At 41.1% G+C, this 16,265-nt stretch overlaps 1 protein-coding gene across 4 annotated transcripts in view; it reads left to right on the top strand.

Annotated features, from left to right (window-relative positions):
• MAOA (monoamine oxidase A) overlaps window positions 1–16,265 on the top strand; it is a 319,927-nt gene that overhangs the window by 260,622 nt on the left and 43,040 nt on the right. For all 4 annotated transcript variants that reach the window (XR_014076098.1, XM_081567286.1, XM_081567287.1 and 1 more), the window contains one exon: window positions 2,474–2,611. Coding sequence is in view for 3 of the 4 variants with exons in the window: in XM_081567286.1 (XP_081423412.1) it covers window positions 2,474–2,611 (138 nt within the window). In the remaining variant the exon portion in view is untranslated. The remainder of the gene's footprint in view (window positions 1–2,473; window positions 2,612–16,265) is intronic.

The following is a 16,265-nucleotide window of genomic DNA, read 5'->3' as shown; positions in this document are numbered from 1 at the left end:
AAAAATTGATAGTAATCAAACATAAATGCCCAATAGACTAGGGAATTTTAGCATACTTTTCTAAATTAATAATAAATGAAGCAACAAAGGCTGAGCACAATTAATCTTTTTCTAATAGACATATATAAAACATACATATTACTTAACAGAAGACTATATGTTCTTTTCATTCTGAAATGAAAAATCTTTGAAGAGCAACCATGTGCTAGGTCATAAAGTAAACCTCAAGGATTGATACCATATAATCCATTTTTTTTTTTTTTTTACCATAATGCACTTATGACAGAAAGGTAACTAAAAAAAATTCTAGCTATGGAAATTAAAACACAGCAAAACTTTTAGAAACATTGATTTAGACAGAAATTGTAATGGAAATTTGCAAACACTTAAAACTGCCCGGTAATGGAAATACTAAAATAAAGTTGTGTAGTTAAAACCATATGAGAGGAAGATTCATAGCCTAAATTTTTCTATCAGAAAAGGATAGAAGGCTCAATATGAATAAGCTAAATATTCAAGAAATAGAAAATTGAGTGTAAAAAATCCAAAAAAAGCAAAAATGAGCATAAATCAATGATATATAAAATAAATACTCAATAAAAATGATCAGTAATAGAAAGGTTGATTTTTCAAGTCTTGTTAAAAACTGACATGTCTGCTAAGATTTTTTAAGAAAAAGGAAAAGGAGAGATCTCTAAACAAATGAAAGGGATGAAAATGAAGATATAACCACTCATGCAATAAACAGTAAATGAGAAGAGGAGGTCCTGAATTTTACAGCAATAGTTTTGACACATATGAAATGTATATATTATGAGAAAATATAATTTATAAAAATTAACAGATTAAGAAACAGAAAATATGAGTAATGCTTTAACCTCAAAATAAACTAAATCTCTAGTTTAAGTTTTTCCCACAAAGAAAACACTAAGCCTAGATAGCTCTACAGGTATGTCCTACCTGCTGTTCAAAGAAGAGATTATTCTGTTTATATATGAACCCTTCTAAAGAACAGAAGAAAGTATAATCACTAACTCATGAGATTAACAATACTGTAATGCCAGAAAACAGACAAGGGCTGGACAATAAAGGAGACTCCCGGGGCAATCTCAGTCTCACTTATAAACAGATATAAAAATTCTAAACAAAAGGTTAGCAAAGCATATCCAGCCATGGAAAGATAATATCAGATTGTATTACCCCAGGAAGGCAAGGTTCTAGGCATTCAATTTTACGGAAATAGCAGATAAGGTAAATTGTCCCTCCTAATACATACAAGGATACTAGACAAATTGCGCATAGACACCACACACATACACACACGCATCTTCAAAGCACCAGAGAGCTAACAAGGTAGTGAAGAATCACTAGACCAACATCCAGAAAACATTGACCTGCTTTTCCCCTGGGGGTGGGGAGGTGGGAGTTTGCTGACTACTAGAAAAGCAAGTGAGAGTCTGAGTAGTACTTTCAAAATCTTAACAAAGCTAGGGCAACTGAAGGTCAAGTCCAGGGCCCACCAAAGTGTGTGTTTATGGAAGGAGGTGTTTGTAAACTCCTTGTGCTTTGGGTTAGACTGCATCCTAGCACTAAAGGAGAACAGTAAAATGACTAGGCCACGTTGCATTTCAGCCTGCTTTCAAATCATCTCAGGCACAGAAAATGCAATAGAACTATCTAGTAATGTTAGCATCCCCAAGTGCTGGGCGGAAGCAGACATAAATCCTCTCTGAGAAAGATATAATCCTTCCAAGGTTCATATTATTTCTGCATTTCTCATGTTCAGTGAGTGGCACACAATAATAATCAGGCAGGGGACTTTCCTGGTGGTCCAGTGGTTAAGAATCTGCCTTCCAATGCAGGAGACTCAGGTTCCATCCCTGGTCTGGGAACTAAGATCCCACATGGCGCAGGGCAACTAAGTCCATGGGCCACAACTAGAGAGCTCAGCCAAATAAATACTAAAAACAAAAACAACTGGGAAAGGCAAATTTCATGTTGCTTTAACCAAAAAATAAATAAATAAAATAGGATCAGGAGGCCACCAGTTTGGGCTAACTGAAGAGTACATCTGCTGGAAATCAGAAAGTTAGGCCTCATAAATCTCTGGGTGGCCCTCCCAGCAACAACCCCAAAGAAAAGCACAGATGACCTAAATGCTTTGAAAAAGACCTAGATGGGCAGGATGTACTATAGTGTCCCTTATTCTTTGTGCGTGTTCTTGGCGAATTGGCCTCACCAATAACTAAACAAATGGGATTGCTTAGTGACATTATATGGGATTGGGGGTCAGTTCTTGAGATGAAAGGATTGCTATTTTCAGTGGCCCTTTGTAAGAGAGATGTAAGGCACATTTAAACTGTAAAAAATAAACAGGTTCTTTTTGTTTTTATGAGACTTAGAAACATATTTTTTTTTTTTTTTTTTTAGAGTTCTAACCAAAGTCTTCTGGCCACTTTTTCTCTTTCTACAGAATGAACGTGTTAACTACGTAGATGTTGGTGGTGCTTATGTAGGCCCGACCCAGAATAGGATCTTACGGTTATCTAAGGAACTGGGTTTAGAAACTTACAAAGTGAATGTAAATGAGCGTCTTGTTCATTATGTCAAGGTAAGCCTGATGTTTTACTCAAGTGTTTTACTCGATGGGGAAGCATTTTATTTGGGAAAACAGTTGGTTTTGTTTTCAGTTTTTTTGTCAAAGCAGTCATGAAAGTAGGTTCTCAGCTTTAAAGTAGTATTCTGCCTTGCTTTCCTTCTTTTTTAAAAAAGTCCTCGTGGACTCCTGCAGTCACTCAAAGTGGGCATTCTTCAGCTTGGTCCTCCTCCACCTCACCCACTGTGGCCCTAGAAGGCCACACCCCACCTCTAGTCCAGCTGGAATAGGGGTGAAAGGCTCTCAGCTTCCTTTCTTCCCATCCCTGTGGGGCTGAGTGAGGCATCTGAAATAGACACACACACACACACACACACACACACACACAGAGCCCAGGCAGCTCCTGAGGCACCTATGAGGCAATTCTAAGGCCCCAAGGAACACAACAGTTTGAGGCCACTTAAGACTCTAAATGTGTCGTTCATCCTCTTCCTTACCTGACATTTCTTTGCACACTTGGATCGTTTTTTCTGCACCTAGCCATGACTCTTGGGAAGTCTAGCTCAGTTGTGCAATTTCCTACTGTTTAAACAAGAGATTGTTTAAACTCAAAGTGCTGCTATCCCCTCAAGGAACAGCAGCTGTTGCCTGTGTTTTTCTTTCTTACTGAAGCCAAACATGGAGCAGATGGATTCTGAAAAAGGACCTGGAGAAATCAAGTTTCTGGTCTGATACTGCAGCCCACTTCCTGGAACTAGTGTCACCGGAGCGGGGGTCATTTACTCCTTCTAATGCCAGGATTCCCACACCACTAACCATATCACTCCTCAACAGATGCATCACCCAACCCCCAGCAATCATGTGGGTGTGCCATCTTCAGGGCCTTTCAGAGCAGGGATTTGAGGATCCTTGAATGTACGTATGGACACCGATGCCCGGTTGGTGAGGTCAGGAATCTTGGGAAACTGATTAGCTGCTTTGGGTTGGTTTGCGATGCTTGGGGGAGTTTGGAAGTCAGACACATGAGAAAAGAAACCAGCAGTCTTTAGAAAAACTGGGTTCAGAGGTCAAGGGAGAAATGAAAAAAGTATAAAAAAAAAAGTTAGACAAAGTAAATTTATGAACACTGGCTTCAATAGGCCATGATCAAAAAGGAAAAACTCCTTTGCTTCCCCACTTTGTCTTCTCTGCACGGCATGATGTTTACCTGGACTAGTAAGTAATAACAAAGGTAAGAGTAATAGCAACTATTAAATAACATGTATGGAGCACTTTGACCTGTATTATTATATTTAATGTAGGGAGAGAAGCCAAATCCTTTGTACTACTCAACTGCTAGTTAAACAGTCATCTAAATTTACTGTCTAGTCCAACTAGGACTCAAATGAGTCTGGTGATTGTCTTGGAACATGAGCAAATTTATACTCTGCTTTACAGAGGAAAACACTGAGGTTCAGTGAGGTCAAGTGACTTGACAAAACTAGTAATGGTCTACCTACCCCCTGAACATATGTGCTCTTTATGAATTTTAGGATTTACTTATATTCTTAAGATGCTAAAGATTGTTCTTTTAATTTAAGACAATCTCATCTAATGGAAAGGTGGAGAATAGACATGCTGTTAGGAAATTCCCTGGCAGTCCAGTGGTTAGGACTCAGGACTTTCACTGCCATGGCCTGGGTTAGATCCCTGGTTGGGGAACAAAGATCCTACATGCCACGTGGCACAGCCAGTATATAAATAAACACTTACCATTAAACCATCCTCTCACATACTTTAACCTGCCAAGGAGCACCTATTTTCACCCAAAGTAGACTACAAAGTTAAGGTAAAAAAAAAAACAAAAAATAAAAATGAGTGCACCAGTTAGAGGTTAATTTATTTTACCTTAATGAGTACCTTTCTGCTAGTGTTTCTGACAAATCACATCATCTCTGCAATGAGAAATACTCAGGGTAGTGGATGTTTTTATAATGACCAGAAAACTAGAAAGTGAGGAGGCCAGATTAGGGAAAGAGCAGGAAGATATTTAACTATTCCAGGTAAGATTGATAATCAACTGTATGTGCTTAGTCACTCAGTCGTGACCAACTCTTGGTGACCCCATGGACTGTAGCCCGCCAGGCTTCTCTGTCCATGGGGATTCTCCAGGCAAGAATACTGGAGTGGATTGCCATGCCCTCCTCCAGGGGACCTTCCCAACCCAGGGATAGAACCCAGGTCTCCCGCATTGCAGGTGTATTCTTTACCATCTGAGCCACCAGGGAAGCCCAATTAATTGTATAGCAAAAAATAATTCCACTTATTTAAGAATATCTCAACTCTCAGTGCTATGTTTGCTTCTAGGGAGAAGAAAGGACTTTTCCCGCCAGCATGATCGTGCATTGGGCTAATAATACAAATTGTTTATGTGACACTCTACATTAGCTCTTCTCACAGGCTCAGCTTCTGTAATCTAATAGAGTATATTCTTTTCAGTAAATAACACTGAAATGAAGTGGGCAAATAACTGGACGATTGTGGCTGTCTAGTTAAACCAAGCCATATTCTTTATGATCCAGATTGCTCCAGCTCTTAAATTTTCCTAATCTGCAGCCTTCAAGAATACCTCCATTGTTTCTTCTGTCAGCAGACTGTAGTGCATTCAGTTTTCACCTACTCTAGGATGATTTTCACTATTCACCAGAGAGCCATTCTTGACCTTAGCTAGATTGTGTTTACGGGGCAAATTTTGATTGTGTGGTCCCAAGCCTGAGCCTCTGAAGCACTGCAGATAGATGCTGGGTGGTGTTTTCCACCCTGTCCCTTCCCCAAGAGAACTAAGTTTATCTGCTTTAGTGGGATCTTAGTTCCCCAGTTCAGTTCAGTCGCTCAGTCATGTCCGACTCTTTGCAACCCCATGGACTGCAGTATGCCATCACCAGCTCCTGGAATTTACTCAAACTCATGTCCATTGAGTCGGTGATGCCATCCAACCAGCTCATCTTCTGTCGTCCCCTTCTCCTCCCGCCTTCAATCTTTGCCAGCATCAGGGGCTTTTCAAATGAGTCAGCTCTTTGCATCAGGTGGCCAAAGTATTGGAGTTTCAGCTTCAACATCAGTCCTTGCAACGAATATTAAGGACTGATCTCCTTTAGGATGGACTAGTTGGATCTCCTTGCAGTCCAAGGAACTCTCAAGAGTCTCTTCCAACACCACAATGCAAAAGCATCAGTTCTTCGGCACTCAGCTTTCTTTATAATCCAACTCTCACATCCATACGTGACTACTGGAAAAACCATAGCTTTGACAAGAAGGACCTTTGTTGGCAAAGTAATGTCTCTGCTGTTTAATATGCTGTCTAGGTTGGTCATAACTTTTCTTCCAAGGAGCAAGCGTCTTTTAATTTCATGGCTGCAGTCACCATCTGCAGTGATTTTGGAGCCCAGAAAAATAAAGTCTGTCACTGTTTCAATTGTTTCCCCATCTACTTCCCATGAAGTGATGGGACCAGATGCCACGATCTTAGTTTTCTGAATGCTGAGTTTTAAGCCAACTTTTTCGCTTTCCTCTTTCACTTTCATCAAGAAGCTCTTTAGTTCTTCTTCACTTTCTGCCATAAGGGTGGTGTCATCTGCGTATCTGAGGTTATTGATATTTCTCCTGGAAATCTTGATTCCAGATTGTGCTCCATCCAGCCCATCATAGAAATGATGTACTCTGCATATAAGTTAAATAAGCAGGGTGACAATATACAGCCTTGACGTACTCCTTTTCGAATTTGGAGTTTGTTGTTCCATGTCCAGTTCTAACTGTTACTTCCTGACCTGCATACAGATTTCTCAGGAGGCAGGTCGGGTGGTCTGGTATTTCCATCTCTTTAAGAATTTTCCAGTTTGTTGTCATCCCAACTGGGGATCAAACCCAGGCCCCCTGCAGTGGAAGCACGGGGTCTTAACCATTGGACTGACAGGGAAATCCCTATCTACTTCATTTTTAAAAGGTTCTTATGGTTATGCTAAATTCATTCATTGCTTCAGTAAGTAGTCACTGGACAATCAACTGTGTACCAGATATTGTTCTAGGCTGGATATAGACTGATGGATACATGATTCATGTTCCTGCTCACATAGAGCTTGTCATTTCAGGGGAGGAAATAAGTAAACAACAAACAGTAAATAAGTAATATTAAGTAACATTTCTGCCTGTATCCTTTATGAATCTTGCGAATAGAGTTGCTATTCTAACTCTGATTTAGTAAATCTGATTCTCCTATCATAGTTTCCTGACTGATTCCTACAGTGAACAGGTTTTATGTATGTTGTGAATTTGATATGGCTTTATTTGGGAGACTGTATCTGATTTGTGAAATTAACAGAAATTAATCACGTCTTTAACCTAAAAGGTGGCTTTCAGGTGGTCTCAGCTAGATACTTTAGTTTAAAATGCACTCTGTAGATCTTTTCTCTTAGAAGGTGTACAGGAAGCAGGTGGGCTTGAATGTCTCTTGGACTGATTGATTACTTGTGTTAGTAAAGAAGATGCACCATCATTGCAGTTGTTTTATGAGTTACTTTCATTGAGTTGTGGAGACTTTTGGGTTAAGTTTTGCATTTCCAGATCTTGGAAAAGAAGGAAGAAATACTTCATTTTCTTTTATTTTGCTTTCCATGGGTTTCTCCAGACCATAATAATGCAGGTAGGGTATCAAGAGGGTGAACACTGCCAGAGATGGAGCAAGGCTTTTTGCAGGGACTGCTTTAAAGGAGACATTGATATTTTTACATATTCTCACTTTCTGCCTGCTTTTTGAATCCTTCCTAAATAAAAATACAGACTAGATAGACCACACATTTGTTTTTAGAGAATGATGTGATAAAGATTTGTTTGAAACAGCCTAGGCTTTCCTGATAGTAACAGTTCAGCAAGCAATTTTTCTGAGTATTGGTTCTGTTCTTCTCACGCATTTACTCCATGTTTCTATGCCAACAACTGAAATCAAAGGCTTTTCAGAACATGTGTTCTGGAATGCTAAGTAATTTTCTTTGTTGTTGCTAAGAGGTGAATTTTGTTTTTGCCAGTAGGCTGTGTTGAAAGAAGAGGATGTGTTTTTTTGTTAGTTTGTCTTAATGCTTGCCAGATATAACTGCGTCTTTGACCCTTTGCTTCTAATAAGGTGTTTCTTTTGGATCGGGGCCATATGTTTTTAAGCTGCTTTTAACACCTTTCCATACCACAGAAGTCTTTTCTTTTGTCTTCAAAGAAAGTTATGCTTTCACTTTCCACCCCTCTCAGTAGGAAACCCAAGGAGCCAAAGGTGTAGGGATGTCGATTGTCCTGTCTTTGCCTCGTTGTTTTTAATAACCTGAATTCATCCCTCCTGATTCCACACACTGGTGTTGCCTTCTATCTGTAATATACATATATCCGTGTTACCTCATTTGAGCTTCCCAGTGATCCTTTGAGGTAGTAGCATTATTTACCCCATCTTACACATGAGAAAACTGAGGCTCAGAGAGTTTAGGAGCCAAAGTGGGGCTTTCCAGCTATTGAACTCAGGTTCTGTGAGTTACATCACACCATCCCTTATTCTGTGGGCAGAGTTAACTTGTGAACCCCTTTAATAAACTGCTCTGAGATATGACAGAAATCATCTTGCCCCAACAGGCTTTGGAGTCCTCAGATGCCACTTTGGCAGTAAGGGCTCCTATGGATTCCAGGGGTTGGTGTGGAGTGGGTGTGCCTAGGAGTCATATGCAGCGCCATTTACCAGGGTGGCCTCATTTCTTGTACCCTTAGCCATAGATCTGGTCCCCCTCTGGCCTTCGGTGAGGACTTGACTCCTGAGAAAGCCCCAGGCCACCCTAGTTAGGCTCAGCAGGCTGAAGAAGATGGATTTTGTTATTGTATTAAAATACTAAAGCTATAAGCCTGGGGCATGGCTTAGAATTGTTGGCTATATATTCTTGTTTATAAGTGACTTATGTAAACTTATTAGTCAAAGTATGATCAATAAGAGTATTTTATTTTATGCCATTGTACTCTGCCTGGTTTACAAAAGAAGAAAAGAGGATTTAAAGTAATTTGTATAAGTCAGAGTAGAAGATGAAAAAAAAAACAATTAGGTAAGGACAGGCAAGTGGTAATGGGCTTGTTTGTATTCATGATAAGAAATTGTTTTGATCATAGAAATGAAGTAATACAAAAGGGATGTTTTTCTCTAAATTCAATTATACATAGGATTTTAAAAACAGAGAGAATAAAAATATTTACGTATTTTCACTCTGCCCTATCAAGTATTCAGTATAAAGAAATATAGACATAGCTTGTAAGAAATAGTTGCTAGTAACTTCCATTCTTTTTTTCTTCTCTGTTTTAAAGGCTTCATATACTTCTTGTGGATCATAGGAAAGCTTAATGACAAATTACCCTTAAAGCCTTGTGCTGTTTAAAAGTTAGGTCAGCGTTAACCATTTTCTCTCAAAGGTGCCTTTCTTTTTCCTGTAAACTTTCAGGACTAAATCCCAGAATTTAGTTTCTAGAGAATAAAGTTTCTACTCAGTTGAAGTGACAGCCCAATATACAGCAAAGTCAGATTAATTGTTTGATTTTTCCCTTTCGTTAATTTTTTTTTAAAAAATTGTGATAAAATAGACATAACTTAAAAGTCACCATCTTAACCTACTTAGGTGTATAATTCAGCGGCATTAAGTACATTCACTTTTTATATTCCTTTAATTAATTTTTAATAGGAAGTAATTCACTACAGAAATCATTTTTCTAGACATTCATTGAGAAATAGTCTAGAATCACCCACCGCCTTGGACTGGCCTTCACTGGCAGCATAGAAAGGGCAGTAGGTCACACACAAAGCTTTTCTCTCACTGAGGCTGTGGGACTTTTCAATTAACTCTTCAAGTGGGACTCTGGCATTTTGGTTAATGGCAAAAAGAACTTGTGAATAGAATGAAACATTACAAAAGCAGCTTCCTCAAGAGAGACTGTTCTAGTCTCCATGATTACCCAACTCCTGGAGGTTCTGACCTTTCAGGACAGAATGTAGTTTCCAGCTAGAGATCTCCCCCTGCCTCCCCACTCCTTGCTTTCTACTTCCTCTCTCAGTAGCCCCTATTCCCACCCCAGAGCACACACCCAAGTATCCCAACCAAAAGGCTTAATCATTCAGTTCAGTTCAGTCGCTCAATTGTGTCTGACTCTTTGCAACCCCAAGTTCCTGAATTTTTAATTTTTTTTTAATCTAGTCCATTCTGAGCCTCCTGAAGAAGGGAAAGTTCTCTTGTCTCACTGGCCCAGACAGAAAGTCTTTTCTGTCATTGCCCTGTCTTGCCACTTAACAGGATCAATAGCCCTCTGTCTCAGGTGTGGACTCTAAGCCTTTTCATTTGTATATCAAACTCAGTGAACAAATACCTTTTGAAAACCTAGTGGATCTCAGTAAGTGACAGTTATCCTCACTTTAGAGATAGGAGAAAGTTGTAAAAACGTTAATGTTAGTTCGTGTGCCCCATGTACAGTGAGGCCAAACAAACTGAAAGGTCGGAGTTTGGAGCAGAGGAAGGTTTATTGCAAGGCCATGCAATGAGCTGGGTGGGCTCGTGCCCTAAAAACCCCTGAGTTCCCTGAAGGGTTTTGACAAAGCACTTTTAAAAGCCAGGTGAGGGGGTGGAAGTCACAGAGCCTGTGACCACTTTGTGCACAGTTCTCTGTTTGGCTGATGGTGAAGTAGCAGGGTGGTGTCACAGGGGTTAACATTATTAGTTTTTAGGCTGCAGAAGGCCTGGGGCGATATGCTTCTGATGCTCAAGTAGTTAACATCTTCCATTGTTGGAGACGGTGGGTCACTAAGTTGTGTCTGATTCTTTGCAATCCCATGGAATGTATAGACCTCGAGACGCCTCTATCCATGGAATTTTCCAGGCAAGAATAGAGTAGCAGGTTGCCATTTCCCACTCTAAGAAAGGGGGAAGTTTTTAGCATCTGTAAACAACTCAGGAAATGTGCATCAAGTACTATTATCTAGGTACTTCAGAGAGGAGCTAAAGCAGAGGGTATGGGGGAAGGCCCATCTCGGGAAGGCCCCATAGCATCTTGTTCAGTTATAGGAATGCAAGTATTTGGTTCCAGGTCCTACAAGAAGTGAATGCGAGAGACAGACAGATAGGCAAATGTGAAAGCCTAGTTGATAGTTCAGTTCAGTTCAGTTGCTCAGTCGTGTCCAACTCTTTGTGACCACATGAATCTCAGCACGCCAGGCCTCCCTGTCCATCACCAACTGCTGGAGTTTACCCAAACTCATGTCCATCAAGTCGGTGATGCCATCCAACAATCTCATCCTCTGTCATCCCCTTCTCCTCCTGCCCCCAATCCTTCCCAGCATCAGAGTGTTTTCCAATGAGTCCACTCTTTCCATGAGGTGGCCAAAGTATTGGAGTTTCAGCTTCAACATCAGTCCTGCCAATGGACACGTAGGACTGGTTTCCTTTAGGATGGACTTCTTGGATCTCCTTGCAGTCCAAGGGACTCTCAAGAGTCTTCTCCAACACCACAGTTCAAAAGCATCAATTTTTCGGCGCTCAGCTTTCTTCACCATCCAACTCTCACATCCATACATGACCACTGGAAAAACCATAGCTTTGACTAGATGGACCTTTGCTGGCAAAGTAATGTCTCTGCTTTTTAATATGCTATCTAGGTTAGTCATAACTTTCCTTCCAAGGAGCAAGCGTCTTTTCATTTCAAGGCTGCAATCACCATCTGCAGTGATTTTGGAGCCCCCCAAAATAAAATCTGACACTGTTTCCACTGTTTCCCCATCTATTTCCCATGAAGTCATGGGACCAGATGCCATGATCTTAGTTTTCTGAATGTTGAGCTTTAAGCCAACTTTTTCACTCTCCTCTTTCACTTTCATCAAGAGGCTTTTTAGTTCCTCTTCACTTTCTGCCATAAGGGTGGTGTCATCTGCATATCTGAGGTTATTGATATTTCTCCCAGAAATCTTGATTCCAGCTTGTGCTTCCTCCAGCCCAGCGTTTCTCATGATGTACTCTGCATATAAGTTAAATAAGCAGGGTGACACTATACAGCCTTGACATACTCCTTTTCCTATTTGGAACTAGTCTATTATTCCATGTCCAGTTCTAGCTGTTGCTTCCTGACCTGCATACAGGTTTCTCAAGAGACAGGTCAAATGGTCTGGTATTCCCATCTTTTTCAGAATTTTCCACAGTTTCTTGTGATCCACACAGTCAAAGGCTTTGGCATAGTCAATAAAGCAGAAATAGATGTTTTTCTGGAACTCTCTTGCTTTTTTGATGATCCAGCGGATATTGGCAATTTGATCTCTGGTTCCTCTGCCTTTTCTAAAACCAGCTTGAACATCTGGAAGTTCACGGTTCACGTATTGCTGAAGCCTGGCTTGGAGAATTTTGAGCATTACTTTACTAGCATGTGAGATGAGTGCAATTGTGCGGTAGTTTGAGTATTCTTTGGCATCGCCTTTCTTTGTGATTGGAATGAAAACTGACCTTTTCCAGTCCTGTGGCCACTGCTGAGTTTTCCAAATTTGCTGGCATATTGAGTGCAGCACTTTCACAGCATCACCTTTCAGGATTTCAAATAGCTCAACTGGAATTCCATCACCTCCACTAGCTTTGTTCATAGTGATGCTTTCTAAGGCCCACTTGACTTCACATTCCAGGATGTCTGGCTCTAGGTGAGTGATCACATCATCGTGATTATCTGGGTCATGAAGATAATTTTTTTACAGTTCTTCTGTGTATTCTTGCCACCTCTTCTTAATATCTTCTGCTTCTGTTAGGTCCATACCATTTCTGTTCTTTATCAAGCCCATTTTTGCATGAAATGTTCCCTTGGTATCTCTAATTTTCTTGAAGAAATCTCTAGTCTTTCCCATTCTGTTGTTTTCCTCTATTTCTTTGCACTGATCTCTGAGGGAGGCTTTCTTATCTCTCCTTGCTATTCTTTGGAACTCTGCATTCAGATGGGAATATCTTTCCTTTTCTCCTTTGCTTTTCACTTCTCTTCTTTTCACAGCTATTTGTAAGGCCTCCTCAGACAGCCATTTTGCTTTTTTGCATTTCTTTTCCATGGGGATGATCTTGATCCCTGTCTCCTGTACAATGTCTCGAACCTCTGTCCATAGTTCATCAAACACTCTGTCTATCAGATCTAGTCCCTTTAATCTATTTCTCACTTCCACTGTATAATAATAAGGGATTTGATTTAGGTCATACCTGAATGGTCTAGTGGTTTTCCCTACTTTCTTCAATTTAAGTCTGAATTTGGCAATAAGGAGTTCATGATCTAAGCCACAGTCTGCTCCTGATCTTGTTTTTGCTTACTGTATAGAGCTTCTCCATCTTTGGCTGCAAAGAATATAATCAATCTGATTTCAGTGTTGACCATCTGGTGATGTCCATGTGTAGAGTCTTTTCTTGTGTTGTTGGAAGAGGGTGTTTGCTATGACCAGTGCATTCTCTTGGCAGAGCTCTATTAGACTTTGCCCTGCTTCATTCTGTACTCCAAGGCCAAATTTGCCTGTTACTCCAGGTGTTTCTTGACTTCCCACTTTTGCATTCCAGTCCCCTGTAATGAAAAAGACATCTTTTTTGGGTGTTAATGCTATAAGATCTTGTAGGTCTTCATAGAACCGTTCAACCTCACCTTCAGCGTTACTGGTTGGGGCATAGACTTGGATTACCATGGTATTAAATAGTTTGCCTTGGAAACAAACAGAGATCATTTTGTCGTTTTTGAGATTGCATCCAAGTACTGCATTTCGGACTCTTTTGTTGACCATGATGGCTACTCCATTTCTTCTAAGGGATTCCTGCCCACAGTAGTAGATATAATGGTCATCTGAGTTAAATTCACCCATTCCAGTCCATCTTAGTTCGCTGATTCCTAGAATGTCGATGTTCACTCTTGCCATCTCCTGTTTGACCACTTCCAATTTGCCTTGATTCATGAACCTAACATTCCAGGTTCCTATGCAATATTGCTCTTTACAGCATCGAATCTTGCTTCTATCACCAGTCCCATCCACAACTGGGTGTTGTTTTGTTTTGGGTCCATCCCTTCCTTTTTTCTGTAGTTATTTCTCCGCTGATCTCCAGTAGCATATCGGGCACCTACCTACCTGGGGAGTTCATCTTTCAGTGTCCTATCTTTTTGCCTTTTCATAGTGTTCATGGGGTTCTCAAGGCAAGCATACTGAAGTGGTTTGCCGTTCCCTTCTCCAGTGGACCACATTCTGTCAGACCTCTCCAGCATGACCTGTCCATCTTGGGTGGCCCCACACGGCATGGCTTAGTTTCATGAGTTAGACAAGGCTGTGGTCCATGTGATCAGATTGGCTAGCTGTCTGTGATTGTGGTTTCAGTCTGTCTGCCCTCTGATGCCCTCTCTCAGTGCCTACCATCTTACTTGGTTTTCTCTTACGTTGGATATGGGGTATCTCTTCACGGCTGCTCCAGCAAAGTGCAGCCATTGCTTCTTACCTTGGATGTGGGGTAGCTCCTCCCGCCGCCCCCCTTGACCTCGGACTTGGGGTAGCTAGTTGATAGTAGTAGTAGTTGATAATTACTCTTAGTAAACACAGAACTTGGAACGGAAAAAAACCAAATAATGAAAATAATGTTGATACTTTATATTTGAATGGTCCAGTATTGTTTTCATAGCACTTTATTGTATTTTTTGATTGGATTTGGTGCAACTGGAAGAAGAAAATTCTAGGTGGGATCACAGAAAATTTGAGTGTTAATTATTGTTAAATGTAATGAATACTTTGCTCGCAAAAGCTGTTGAGCTGAGTCCTCTTCATTTCAAAGACTTTGCTTACGTCAGGTTTTTCAAACAAAGAGAACAGTTACCAAACTATTACTACATTTGCTTTCATTCCCATTGCTCTCATGTAGTTTGTCAGACTCAGATGATACACAGTGAACCTCAGGCTGAGATTTAATTTTGTGTGTTTGCCAAAGTACCCAGTGGCCTAGTTTCTACAGCCATACCCAGCAGATATATGGCTCTGAAAAAAAAATCACGCTTTAGAGACATGGTAGGAAATCACCATCAGCTCACACTTCCTGACCAGCAGCAGGTGATAAAGTAGACCCTGGAGCATAGCCGTGGGTGCAGTCACTCAGTAATCCACATAATTCTTTGGGCACCTACCCAAGAAGTCCTGAATATCTGTGACTTTCCCCCAATTGGTAGATTTAAAAAAAAATACTTTTCTGATGTCCAAATGTTGAAGAGATTGTGCTAGGAATCTGATGGTTTCTTGTCCATCCTCCCTCCCACTGCAAGCCCTCATCACGTCTCTACAAGCCTGAGTACAAGAGCCATCACAGAGGAAACTCCATCCAGTACAGGGGCAGGGCTGCCTCTGTCCAGTCACTGGGATACACAAAGTGAAAGCCCTGGTGGCTCAGACGGTAAAGCGTCTGCCCGCAATGTGGGAGACCTGGGTTTGATCCCTGGGCCAGGAAGATCCCCCAGGGAAGGAAATAGCAACCCACTCCAGTACTCTTGCCTAGAAAATTCAATGGATGGAGGAGCTTGGTGGGCTATAGTCCATGGGGTCGCAAAGAGTCAGACATGACTGAGCAACTTCACTTTTCTTTCTCATTTAACAGCATATCTGGCAAGAAGCTCTGCTTTGCCCTTGACTTTGTCAACCTGCTCTGCTGTACTTTCTGTCTGTACTGCCCTGTTCCCAGGGGTGCAAAGACCCAGACCTGAGACTCAACACAGAGCCCTTGCAGTTTTAGCTAGATGTACAAGTGATTTTATTGCAGGAAGGAGGACCCCTTCCAGGGCCTGAGAGTGGGCTCCTTTCTCACACTTGGAAATGAATTGTCCAAGGACACACATGCTGACAAATAGAGAGACTATTGGGAAGGGGAGCCCAGGAAGAAAATGGCAGGGAATCTGGGAGAACCTCTGTGCCACATGACTCGAAATCTTGGGTTTTATGGTGATGGGATTAGTCTCTGGGTTGTCCCTGGCCAATCATTCTGACTCAGGGTCCTTCCTGGTGGCACAGGCATTGCTCAGCCAAGATGGATTCCAGCGAGGAGGATTCGGGAAGGTTGGTAGGACATATGGACTGGAGTCTCTTCCTTCCTTTTGACCTTCCCCAATTCTTCCATTTGTTGGTAGCTTCTTAGTTTCTCATTCCTTACCAGGACCTCCTATTGTAAGATGCCTCCTGAATGTGCTTACTGTCAGGCCTGGCCAGGGCAGGAGGTTTCAGTCAGTGGTTCCCCTAACAACTTCATCTGACTTCTCCTGTTTGACTCTGTGTTGTGGAACTATGTGCCTTTTGTCCAGCAGAGGTATGCATAAAAATTTATTCCCATTTGTAGCATTTGGAAAATAAATATTCTGGTTATTTTGGGTTTTCTTTCTAGCCTGTGTTTTCCTATGTTCTCTCAGGCCCCTACCAGTGACAGCCAGCATATGAAGAAAGCATGCTTAAGGGAATATTTTCCAAGCAATTTTATTTCCAAAAATGCTTTGCGAAAGAGGGAGTTTGTTGGTTGGATAAATTTTGGAAGTGCTCCATATTCTAAGCCTGTCTTTGAGAGCCAAGATGTCCATTAGCAAATTAATGGAGGGCTAGCAGTTTTTTAAGCTGTTT

The sequence above is a fragment of the Giraffa tippelskirchi genome, chromosome X (assembly GCF_054371585.1).
Source record: "Giraffa tippelskirchi isolate mGirTip1 chromosome X, T2T-mGirTip1v1.2.pri, whole genome shotgun sequence".
In the NCBI taxonomy this organism is placed as follows: Eukaryota; Metazoa; Chordata; class Mammalia; order Artiodactyla; family Giraffidae; genus Giraffa; species Giraffa tippelskirchi.
This window is presented reverse-complemented; position numbering and strand designations above follow the sequence as displayed.